This window comes from Chaetura pelagica, unplaced genomic scaffold, assembly GCF_000747805.2.
Source record: "Chaetura pelagica isolate M959 unplaced genomic scaffold, ChaPel_1.0 scaffold142, whole genome shotgun sequence".
Lineage (NCBI taxonomy): Eukaryota > Metazoa > Chordata > Aves > Apodiformes > Apodidae > Chaetura > Chaetura pelagica.
This window is the reverse complement of record NW_009952973.1, coordinates 4286503-4299365: the sequence shown is the minus strand read 5'-3', so window position 1 is coordinate 4299365 and position 12863 is coordinate 4286503. Positions and strand designations below refer to the sequence as shown.

Below are 12863 nucleotides of genomic sequence, written 5' to 3'. Positions count from 1 at the left end.
AGTTTGTAAAGGAGATACTTCAGATATTTTAGACTAAAAGTCAGTAAGCTTTGCTTACGTAGCTGGCTCCATTCATTCTCTGAAGCCAGTCACTTCCTCTGTGGTGGCTGATAATTTAACAGCTTGAGAAGGTGGAGTGTCAGCACCTTTAGTACTAAACACATTCCCAGGCATATCAGTAGCCTCTGTCCATCACTCATGCTGGAAGCTATTTGGGAAAAGAGAAATAGAGAAAGGGAAATCATGTATCATCATCCCTACTGGAAAGTACAGAAGACTTTATGCTGTTTTCATCATGTGGATTCACTAGAGAAATGACCACCTTTGATCAACCAAGTAAAAAAACAAACTTGTTTATTTGTTGCCTGTGCCCACCACGGGTGCTAAGATTCTGGACTTGCAGGCGCCCGAGGACAAGGAGGAGTCTGTTAGTGGGCACTGCATGTGTGATCTACCTAGGGTTCCTTGTCAGTCTAGTGGGTCATGTTTTACCCCAGCACAAAGGAGGACACCAAAAGATCGGTTCCAGAAGTCTCCAAGATGCAGCCCAAACTCCTTTTCTGGGCATCCCACTGGATGGCACCCTGTCACCACCCAAATTCCAGGAACCCCAGCTTGGTAGCAATGGGACCTTGCCGCCACCCAATGTAGTTTACATCACCCTGCGGTCCAAGCGCAGCAAACCTGCCAACATCAGAGGCACTGTGAAGCCAAAGCGCAGGAAGAAACATGCGACTCCTTTGTCCTACGGGCAGCACTTTCCAAAAGCTGCTTATGGACAGCTGGGGCCAGCTACACGTGTCACAGGTGTAATGAGAGCAGCAATAGCTCTGGAGACAAGAAAGCACCAACTGGATGAAGACAGGCATAATGGAATGACAATCAGGGAGATGGGTCACCGGAGAACTGGAGGCATTTCTGGACCTATAAAGGCACAGCCCCAGTCTAAGGAAAGCAATATCAGGATCTACAGTGAGAGCTCTCCCTCTTGGCTGAGCAAAGACGACATCCTAAACATGCGCATGCTGGCAGATTCTCAGATAGACAGCATCCAAGAGGTACCTTCTCACAAAGCAGTCCTGGTGGTATTTGCAGGGGGTCCCAGCACCACAGGAACTGCTTGTAACCAGCGGCACTGTGGCATCATCAAAAGGCCTTTCGACATGAGTGAGGTGTTTGCCTTTCATTTGGATAGGATCTTGGGGCTGAACAGGAGCTTACCTTCTGTAAGCAGGAGATCGGACTTCTTCCAAGGTAACACGTTCCTTTGGTTTTCAGCTTGCAGGTGGGGTGCTGAGGTTTCCTTCTCCCGCCGCCCCTGTTAACCACAGGGCCGCAGCCACCTTCAGCTGCTGTGAGCCTGAGAACTAACACCATCATGACAGGGAAGTAAAGCTGGTATCTGTGCAATTTCTGCAGTGCAGTTATCCTGTTTGAAGGGAGCAGAGCCCCAAAGTTTAGATCAAATACCAGTGAGCTGCCAAGAGGCATAACAGTTTCTCTTCCACAAGTCTGGAATGAGAAAAAGGGGGAGTCACCGTAGAGTGCATGATGTTGTACAGACTGTCTCAAGTGAAACTGGTGAGAGAAATTCCAGAATACCCTGTGATTCGATGGCTATTTCTGATTTTTAAAAAATGTTTTCTCACCTTTTCAATTTGACTTGAATAAAATGTTGTTGAAAATGAGCACAAGAATTCAGCTGTTAGACAGATGGTAGGAAAGGAGGTTTGAATTTAGTCAGATAACCTACTCAGAGAGAGGCAGGGGAATTTCCTGCAGAAACTTGATGCTACTATCAAGGACTAATGCCTCTGGGAACTGAATTTTTTTTAAAAAGTGTTTTCCTCTTCCCTAGTAATAAAAAACCACAACAAAACAGCAAACCCACTACATTTCAGTGAATCCTACTGTACATTGAGATTCATTAGATATCTATATATTATGCAAATAAATATGCACCATAAATATATAATTGTCTGTTACATGATTGGTATGAGGTTTTAAATGAAAAATGGATTTTTATTCTTTAGTGAAATTGAAGATAGGTTTCAGACACAATTTAAATTAAAAGTAAGTTTACTTCTTACACTGCTATCTTGTTTAAGACATTTTAAGCCTAACTGCTATTTTTGAACAGTCACAAATCACAATCCTAAAGGACTACGTTGCATTTTAATGAATCATTGCTCAAGTGGCTAGCTATGTTTTTACTGTTCCTTTCTTGCTTCTGAAATTAGCTTATACTGAATATTTTTATATCAGACTGTTTTTTAAAAAAACAAAAGTAATGCAAGAATGACTTTCTAAAATCTGATAGCAGGAAGAGGACCCAGTGATCTCAGATTTCTTCCCACTTTGTAAACCTTCCTTTTGGCACCCTGTAAAACAATATGAATGAATCTTGAGGAACAACCGTTTGGAGGCTTCTGAATATTATTCATATTTGCAGAGCATGGAAGATACATTATGCCTACTTTATTTTTAGGATCAAGATTTATTGCTATAGAGCTGTCATAAGGCATTAAGGTAGTTTGGTTGGAGGAATCCTGCTCAGTGTGGCTGTGGAGATGATGGACTGCAAACCTCTGAAAATTGCTATTAGGCTAGTTGTGCATTGTGTTGCTCAGTGTCTGTCACCTTAAAGTGTATGTTGCACTGCCTGGGACAGAAAATGTCATTCTGCCCTCTTTTTCGTTTCCTCATAACTGGCCACGGTCCTCTAGCAAGAAGAGTGTTGCTAGGTGATGTGAAGAGAAATAACATTATTTTGGGCTCCCTTCATTTTTTCCAGCTAAAGGGTAAACAGAGCATTTGGAGCTGTTACTTTACCTTTTCTCTCTCCGTTTCTTTGGCTCAGAAATATGCTGGACCTCAGATGCCTAATATCTACCTGAGCTCATTATTATTTACATGTTTGTGTTTGGCATAATCTGAAAAACATCTGTGTTGAGAAAAAGAGCAAAAATGTAATATTCTTAAAAACATTAACAGTTAGTGAGCTAATTTCTATAACCCATATGCATTTAATTTAATATTAGGTAGGCACTATAAAGTCTTTTTACAGGGCAACTTTTGTGAATCAGAGTTATTCATATGGCAAAGAAAGCAATGCAGGATTAGAGACTGGACATGTATGTATAAATGTACACAATTTCTGGGCTTACATCTCTCTGTCTCTGCGACACATCTCTTTAGCTTGCCTCAGTTGTGATCTGATGCAACCAGACATGTTTGATGTAGCATTCAAATCTTAAAAAAAATGGGCTTTTCAAAACTGTCATTCATGTTGTCAAAAGCTGTTTCAAAGAACTGCTTAGTAAATCCCTGTATAGGTTCTGCTTCCTCTACTCCCACAAATCCTCCACTGATACATTCATGTTTTGAAGTCTAGAAAAATACTGTCTGCAAGTCCTCTATCTGCTGCCCATACCTTTCCTGGTTAACTGTATAACCTTTAAAGCTGAGATTTTTTGAAATGGTTTATCTTATTTTTCCATCTTGGATGGAAGAATCAGTTATGATAACTATTTCTCTCATTTTGCAATTAATTGTTCAAACCAAAAACCTAGGGAGTACAGGTGAGCAAAGTCCTTTTGACTTCAGTGTTACAGATCTAAAAGCATGACTCTGGGCCAGAGGCAAGCACTCATTTATTACTCCCATTGCTACCTACAAGGTATGAAAATTGTTGAGAGATCTAAAATGTCTATAAACAAAGAAGGATAAACCTGTAAAAAACCCAAATAATCATAAAACTGTCTGTTGTGGAGAAAATGGAGGCTGACCCTGGTGTGTCCAAGTTTTGGGATGGTTACATTAATACCACAGGACTGAGAATCTTCATTATTTGATCACCTTGAGAAACAGACAAGACCTAAGTGACCTCGCCTAGTGTTAGTCCTACCTTAATTCATTTGCATAAAATCTAAGTAAAATAACTGCACACATTGCTTCCAGCTCAGCAACAGCATTTGCAGGGTAGGATGATCCCAGTGCATGTTAGGACTTGAGCTACAACTGGAGCAAGCTTGGTCCTGTGTTGCAGCTGACAGCTGTAGGAATAGGACTCTGGCAGAGTTCTTTACTCAGCTTTTGGTTCAAAATACACAGCTATTGCTATGTGCTTTCATTGCACCACTGGCTGAGAGGACCTGAACTGCTGCATGCTGACAACCACCCTCTTCCCCCTTGTTTTCAAACATAAGTTTGGCTAAATGTTTTATCCTCTGTTGAGAAGAATAAGCCCAAGTGTACTCAATTCAATTGGGCTTTTTTCAGCTAAAATTATTTTTAGCTAAAAATAGATACATACTATTTATCCAGAACCACTTCTCTACCCCCTCCCACCCCAACATGCAAAAAACTCTTCCTTTAAATAACACCTTTCATGGTTGGCTTAGTGCAAATAAATGAATGACATGTGATAGATAGCTCCACTGGTCATACTTGCCATTTTGTTTTACTGGACTCTACATGATGATAAATGGAACCACAGGTTTTTCCATGTTACACCCTGCACTATCAATCTGTCCTTGCCATCCCACCAAAAGTCATGCAAAAGCAGGCAAAGATGTTATGAATTGCTGTCAGGGCAAATGCTGCCTTATGCATTCAGGATGCTTTAAAAGGCTTCAATTTATCTGACCTTTTTTGTCTATCAATCCAAACAACTTACACCATAGTGTTGTACCTCTCAAAGGGGTACCAGAGGGCATATTTCCAATGTTTTGGTGGGTAGAGAAGTACATTTCTAAGCAATTATGCAGTCCATAATCTAGAGAGAAACTGATGTACATTTTATGCATTCCTTAATTTCGATATTCATATGAGCACAGAACAGAAACAGTTCAAATACAGTGCAGAGGGAAGAAAGAAAAGTGGCCTAACATCTCTCTGCTTCTGTCCCCTAAAGGTTCCCTCAGAATTTAAACTCTCAAATTCAAGTAATATTCTGTATGTCAGTCCCTCTCAACTTTCCACACTACATTACCTTTTCTTGCTAATATGTGGGCAACTAAACTGCTTTTCAAATGTGACAGTGTTAAACTATACTGCTTTATAGTAACAACAGGGAGTCTGAGAAAGGGCTTTAAGTGAAATATTTGATCTTTTTAGTCACATTTATTAGAAAATATTTTATTTTGAGGAAGGAATAAAAATTGCTGTAGATACAAGTTAGAGGACAAGATGGAAGAATATCCTTGCAAGTATTTGCAAGAATGTGGTTAAGAAGGACAGACACTATTTCCAAAGTGATGTGATGCATGGATATCTAAGTTGATGCCCGTGTTGAAGAAGACATGCAGTGATACATTGTCTCACTGCACATGAAGCAGTTTGAATGCCTTTAGGTAGTCTAGTCTCAGCAGCCTGAGGTTTCACCTGTGCTAATTTATTAAAATTAGGATATCCTGAACCAGTAGCTCCTAAGGGCCTAAGAGATTTTTAGAAATATTTTGATGTTTCAAAATCTAGATGAATTGCTCAGAAGATGGATCCAACATGAGTTTTAAAAAATCTTTCCCATACAATATTGCAGATAATCCTTAGATAGTCAAGTAGGTGTATTGATTAAAAATGGCAGCTGAAAAAAAAGTGAGCTCTGGGCAAGATTCAGTGCAATGCAGCTGCAGCAAAAGAAAAGTAGTAGCCCTTTGTGTTAGTATATAAAGCTGATTAGAAGTGAATGCAGAGCTCGCTGGACTTATTCTGGTGTGGTCAACCTCCTCAGTTTTGGCTGTATCAAACTGGAAGATTGGATTCTTAGCCAAGACTTGCTTTTCAACATTTAGTTAGATTCAGCCCTACCCTTACAAGGTTTGAATCAGAAAAGTGCCACTGATTTCAGTGGGGTCATGCCAATTCATCCAGTAATTAATCAGACTCCTTATCTGCTTTAATTCAGCCTCTTCATGTTTTTCCTGCATGTGTCAAAAATTTGACTCACTGCTTCTTACTGAAGCTGCTGTTTAATATTCCTGTAATTCAATTTATATTACAGGGTTGAAAGATTTTATTTTGGCTCATCTTTTCTGCTCCCATTTCCTCTGAAATGCAAACATTTCCTGTATTTAGTCTTGGTCTTTTAAATAATGTTTTTTTATATCTTAATGGAAACTTGCAAGATAATATTTTTCAAGTATTTATATTACTGTTGTTTATCATGTCTCTTTTGGGTAGACAGGAGATGTTTGTTTTGTTAGAAGACTGTTTATGTATTTGGTTTCTGGAAGAATTCATTACATAAGCTGTTACTAGAGGTATAAAAATAATAGATCAGACTGAGTCCTGAAGAAAGCTGCCCTTTTATGAAAATTCCCAATGCTTATATAGACTTTCTCCAACAGGCCTGGAAAAGAAGCTTAGCTGATAGCTGACCTGACTTGGTAAAGTAATCTACAATGTTGGTGATGGAGACAGAGCATGAGAGATGGGGAAGTGGCTAGGATTTCCCCAGTTAAATTTCCAAGTACTTATTCAGACACCTCAGTAGAAGATAACCCTGATTTTCAGGAGTGCTCAGGACTGTTTTTCCAACAGAGGAAAGTATGGAGCTGATAAAGGTAGTGCTGATCCTAGTGAAAGGGAGATATTGATTATGTTAATGGAAAGGCACTTTCTGTAGTCCTAAGGAAACAATAAGCAACTGGGAGGGAAGTTAAAGAGGTGGTAGAGCTGCACATGGTTGGTTTAGGGACTAGCTTGTATGTGCAAGCTATGGTAGAGAAGATCAAATACATTCTGGTTTTGGAGAGTGGATCTTCATATATGATACACTGCTAAGTATGAGCAAAGATAATTCTTACCTGTTGTTTTAGATCAATTGGCATCCTTTGAACAAGTTGCTTTTCAATTCAGCTGTATGGAGAACTATTTTTAACAGCTCTTGCTGCTTACAGATGGAGCATTCAAGTTAGCAGCTTTTACGTTGCCTTTGACACTGATCCTGGTTTTCTGTGCCCTGTTCTCTGTCTGCATTGCCAATGGAGTAGGTGCCATGGATTTCATTGCCTTCTTGCGAATTTCTGGAAGTCTTTTTTCAGATGCATCCCTGACTCTATGGGCCTGTGGAAGACAGAGTTTAGGCTGAATTTAACTATGCAATAAATAGTGTGGACTTTAATATCATTGACCTAGAGGGGCAGAATCCCCTCCCTGGCCCTGCTGTCCACACTTCTTTTGATGCAGCCCAGGATGCAGTTGCTCTCTGGGCTCCAGCACACACTAGCAGCTCATGCTGAGCTTCTCATCAACTACCACCTGCAAATCTTTCTTCTCGGGACTGCTCTCTAGCCATTCTCCCCCCAGCCTGTATTTGTGCCTGGGTAAAAACCCCCATTATGTCAAGGTGCTAAGCTCACACTCTTTAGTGTTCTCATAGAATTTCAGAGCTGTGAAATCATATATTATAGGCCTAAAATACTAAAGATAACAAAATAAGTTTACTTTGAATATAGGATTCTTAGTATTTCTATGCCCATTATGCAGAAAAAGTACTTTGATGTAAGTTTTCACCTCTTGTAAATCATCATCAGTTGACTGGCATCAGAGGGAAAGTATATAATTGGTTCCCAGTGGCATTGTAGACTCTTAATCTACCTATAAACTTTTTAATAGTCTATTTTAAAATATTCATTTGTACATCAATATTTTGCTTCAAACAGAGAAAGCCTTCTGTACACTGGAGGCATTTATAATGTCCATGCTTCTTCCATTCCTGCAGTGCCTCGTTTTAGATGTGGAATAACACCACATTAACCAAAGGATGTCAGGTTATTAGTCCCTGGCTGGTTTTCCTGCCCCATCTGTGAAATGGTATAATTATTGATGTGAAGGCAATGTCTAAAGAATGATCAAGTAGGTCTGACAGTATTGTAGCATACCAATGACCTGTTTTTCCTTTTCAGATGGTCAAGCATGTCCTGTTATTCTCTGGGATTCCTCACTGAGTCCAACAGATAATAATACCCATTCTTCAGTGAGACTAACTTGGGGGAAGTATCAGCAGCTATTGAAGCAGAAGTGCTGGCAGAATGGTAAAGTTCCCAAAGCTGAGTGGGGCTGTACTGAAATCCATCATCATGAGTGGTCCAAGATGGCACTTTTTGATTTTCTTCTGCAGGTAAAACATTTACTGAATGCAACTACCTGCCTCAAAAGTCATGTAAACACACAAGGGACTCCGAAAAAGTAATTTTAGCTTATTTCCTTTTTTTAAATGGGGAAGAGTTGTATTTGCACAGTTTGAACTTGTTTGTGGTTGTTTCTTATGATTGAAATATCAAAAAAGTTACTTCTAACCAGGGGTGATCTAAGTGGTTTTGGTCAGCTGAAAAATGGATCAAGATAACAACTGTAGTGCCTAATTTTCCTTCTTTTTAAAAACTTAGCACATGACTTAGTAAGGAAATAGTAGAACAGCAACTGATGAATGACACAGTTGCTGTTCTGTCAATAGGTATTGCACATAATAATTAGCTCTCCAAATAAGACCAAGCTAGGGCTCTGTTCAGTGGTATCACAATGTGTGACTACAGTTACAGTAACTGTGTAGCAGAATATTAATACACACCCTGTATTAATAAGAACTGAAGCACCTGGTTGGATGCCAATTTGGTCTTCCTGAGATCTGGCACTACTTTCAATTGTCCTCGCCTATCAGAGAAGTGGGGGTGACTGAGTGTCCTGCAGCACTCACTGATTTATCTAAAACTACAGCAAGCTCTAATTTTATGCATTGTGTTTGGCTGTTCATATAATACAGCTTCTTAGAGTTACATTTCTTGAAATACAAAAATAATGAACTGATTTATGTATAGTCTATCCGTGTCCTTCTCAGTCACGCTCTGGGATTAACAGATATTTCCAATTTTTTGAGTTATATTTTTGCATACACATTAAGGAGAGGATTAAATTCTTTTCTAAAAATATATCACTTGTCTAATGACTATCTTTAGTCTTATATGAGCAAGTAAGTCTTAGAAATGGTTAAAAACAACCTATATGTGGATTATTTTGATGCTAAACATAGTAATGCCCTCAAAGGAACAGTGCAGTAAAAGTCAATGGTTTCATGTCATTGTCTAATAGAACAGTTTTAAATTTCTCATGAGTTCTGTGTCAATGTCTAATTTTAAGGTCTTCGTAATAGAACTCCTATTATCCAAAAGGTCAGGTCAGTTAAGATACAACAGGTTTGAACAATACATGAAATAAAGAAACAAATTATTCTTATAATAGTAGCTGGTAGCAAAGTGATTCATATCTCCAGTTGCCTACCAGAAAATGAGTGGAAGTGGGTCTTATGGGTCTTAAAGACAAAATTTTATCTGGGTGCTCCCAGACTTGACTTTAAAGTTTATCAGCAGTAAACTATGAATACTCTAAAAATAAAAATTGCCAAGGTGACACCCTATGCTTCTTGAGTTACTCAGAAATAAAGAATAATGGTGAAAAGTATTCTCTATTAAACATACTTCCTTCAGAAAAATGGGCTTGGTGCCTATAATAGATGTTCCTAATCTCTGTTTCACAATGCTGTAAAACATAGAAGCAGGCTGAAAAATGCTTATAGATGACCTTCACTTGCCTTCTGCAAGAACTCAAATAAAATAAGGACATGAAATGTAAAATGGCTTTTCTTGATTTGGGGAGTTCAGAACTTTCATGTGTATGAGTATATGACAAAAAACAATGCTAAACTACTAAGGTTGCAGCATCAGTTCTAAAATGCCCCATCACTCTGTCTTAGCACTGAAATAATGCAAAATATTATGCATAGGCCATCTATAAGACCATGATCACCTTGTCTATTTAATCCATGTAGTGAAGTGTGGTGCAGATGAATTGGGGCTATACCTCAAAGGAGTCTGTCTGGAAGGCCTCTGCTTCATTTTTTTGGCAAAGCCTTTGGATGATTTGAGTAAGAGATCCCATGAGCCAGAACACTGCAAGCAAGAGGGACCCTAGTGCCTGCTGGTGCTGAGTGCTGCTCATGAAAGGAGAAATTTTACTGGACTGTCACAAAAATAAAGTTGTAATTTTAGAAGGCTTATGTGAACATGAATGCTTTTATACTTAGAGCAGGATGAAGAGTTAGCAGCATACAATAAACAATGACATAAAAAATTATTTACCTTTGCTAAGCTGTTCACTAAGCCTTAGATACACCAGGCTAGACTTGCACTTGTCAGCAGGAGCAAGGCTGCTCCCCAGGGAGAGGAGCTGGAAGCAAGGGCAGCCCCATGGCAGGCAGGGAAGGCAGTCCAGGAAGGATGGTTAAAAGCCACAAGTCCTGTGCCTTCCGAGCATCAGGCACAGATGCAGCAGCAAGCCAGCTTCAAGGGCAACAAGCAAGAACCACAAGCAGGAACCCCAGTCAGGAATCCAGAAACAGCAGGCAGCAAGACAAGCAGCCTTGAAGGGCTCAAATGAGAGCTGAAGGGCCCAGCCTGAGCTTAATAAGGGCTCCTGGGCCTATGGGCAGAGGGGGTGTGTGTGGAGGTCCCAGGTGAGGGTGCTTAGGGCAATTCAGGCCTCTGGGCACTCAGAGCCCTGGCAAAGTTGTTTTACTCTCATCTAAGACAACAGAGGTAGAAACATTTTCACTGAATGATTTATCCTTCCTGTCTTAGATGGTTATCCTAAAATGGCATCTTTTGCTCTGGGGTTGCCTCGATCTTGCCATTGTTTATGAAAGTGAACATAAACAACTAAGTCAAAAGAGATGCTTAACATTTACACCACTGAAGTCAGACCGGTTGTACTCCTTCCAGTAAAGTGCTGTGTGATGAATAAGCAAGGGTTCACACTGGAAAACACAGCCTAGACCATCACGTCGTTAAAGTATGTTCCACAGTGCAACTCAAGGAGGCTGCTCTGTGATTATAAATGCTCTCTTAATAGCTTGCATTTTGCAGCTTCTGATGGTTTGCAGTGGCCCTTACTAACCTTTTAAATTATTTTGCACACTATTAGTCTAAAAGGTCCCACAAAATGGAGACCCTCTGTGTGTGTCAGGCTGTGCTATTTCTATTGTTCTGCCACAGAGAAAGTATAAAAAACCTACAGTCTTCTGAAAAAAATGGAATTGTATTCACCATCTCATTATTCCAGTTACACAGTGGTATTTTTCCCTGGCTTTCAAAGAATTTTTACTGACATAACAAATTGTGGCTATAAAATGGATAAAATATGCAGTCTGTGACATTACTTCTAACACTACAACCAGTATGGGGACCAGGTCTTCAATGCCATTTCACTACTGAGTGCAATTATACTTGTCCTGAGTTTGCTTTGCTTTCAGCTGTGTTAGCAAGTGATGTTTTAAAGTGACACTTTGCCCCAAATGCTTTGATATTGTTTTCACTTGGCATTCTGCTGTGCTTTGTCTTAGATCTATAATCGATTAGACAGAAACTGCTGTGGATTCAAACCACTCAAAGAGGATTCCTGTGTGCAGCAAGGACTGAAGCTGAAATGCGGTGATCAGGATTCTGTTGACCTGACACACATAGTTCAGAGAAGGCACGACCGAAGGCATTTGGCCTTTATAGACAATAAGGGTTTCTTTGACAGAAATGAGGACAATCTTGACTTCAAAATACTACAAGGAATCAATGAGTAAGTTTTAAGTTATTAATTTCATAAAAACGAATAATTTCTTCTGAGTTAGAGCATGAGACACTAAATTACTGGAGTAGGTATCACTGGCCCAAGACAGGATGTGTCTAAAAATGTGTGAGCAATCCCACTGCTGTAGAAGATACAATTAACATGCATATGATTAGGCATGGATGGACTTTGTTGAGTTGCAGTCTATATTCATAGAATAGATTGCTAAACTACAACATTGCAATTTGGAGTGACGGCAAAGCTAATTAATTTATTTGTGTTTTTTTTGAGATTCCCTGAATCTGCAGTTTCAGTGCTGAGGAGCCAGCGTTTACGTGAGAAGTTGCTTCAGTCTTTGTTCCTTGACAAAATATACTGGGAGAGCCAAGGAGGCAGAAAAGGAATTGAAAAGCTTATTGATGTAATAGAAAGGAGGTCCAAAATTCTTCTTACTTATATAAATGCACATGGAGCCAAAGTATTACCCATGAATGAATGAAGCAGTCTTGCTTCTAATTGACAGTCTTTAAAAAATTTTGTATGAGGCAAAAACTGACAGTAAAATTAATTTAATTCATAGGCTTATTTAATTTTTTTCCAGTTTCAGGTTTATTTTTAAATAAGAACTCTTACAGGTTTAAAAGCATCATTTAAATGTCAGCTGCAGCTCAACACAGTGCAGTTGTTTCTATGTCACCAGTGAAATTAAATGAAAAATAAACAAATGGTACAATAAATAATGCAGTAATTTGTAGGTACCATGAATATTCCCTCTATTAAACTGTTTGAAGATTAGCAACAGGATTTTCAGTACATTAGGCTGGATTACTCTTACTTCTCTCATTCAAGTAAGTAAAAGTTTTATGACAAGTTTAAATGGGAACAGAGATTTGTAAGCACTTAATACACTGATGAAAGCTACCATCGCATCTCCCTGCTGAAAAATATCTAGTACAGGAATTTATCTTTTTGATCATGAAAACTAAACCAGCAACATTTCCAAAAGTTTATTACGTTTTATTTTATTTTGATCTTTTGAAATCTGAGAACTAAATTCAGGTCTTTTAAATACTGAGGTATTTACACAGGACACGGAGGAAATTTAAAAACAGAGTGAGGAGAACGTGGTTTTAACAATAAGAATTTCTTTGATAAATACAGTTGTTACCTGTTCAGTATGGAGTACAATTTGTCATGAGACACTTGTCACAACGTGTTACATTTTCAGTGCTTGTTTTGATGTGTGG

General features: G+C 39.0%; 1 protein-coding gene across 3 annotated transcripts; it reads left to right on the top strand.

The window, feature by feature from the left end:
* Positions 1–281: 281 nt before the first annotated feature.
* Positions 282–12248, top strand: FAM198B (family with sequence similarity 198, member B). 3 transcript variants are annotated; one of them, XM_009995914.1, is made up of 5 exons: positions 315–742; positions 818–1254; positions 7911–8125; positions 11399–11625; positions 11908–12248. In XM_009995914.1, exons 1-5 carry the CDS (start codon positions 315–317, stop codon positions 12113–12115), a joined length of 1515 nt encoding a protein of 504 aa, XP_009994216.1. In that variant the 3' UTR covers positions 12116–12248. The 3 variants fall into 3 exon arrangements, with proteins under 3 accessions (XP_009994215.1, XP_009994216.1, XP_009994217.1); XM_009995915.1 differs by having other exon boundaries at positions 315–800; positions 891–1254; XM_009995913.1 differs by having other exon boundaries at positions 282–1254.
* The last annotated feature ends 615 nt before the right edge of the window (positions 12249–12863 follow it).

Excerpts from the sequence above, each read along its gene's own strand:
- FAM198B (XM_009995913.1), top strand. The coding sequence starts at position 282 with ATGCTGTTTTCATCATGTGGATTCACTAGAGAAATGACCACCTTTGAT. Across the intron at positions 1,255-7,910 it reads GAGATCGGACTTCTTCCAAG|ATGGTCAAGCATGTCCTGTT; the intron begins GTAACACGTTCC and ends TTTCCTTTTCAG. Across the intron at positions 11,626-11,907 it reads ATACTACAAGGAATCAATGA|ATTCCCTGAATCTGCAGTTT; the intron begins GTAAGTTTTAAG and ends GTTTTTTTTGAG.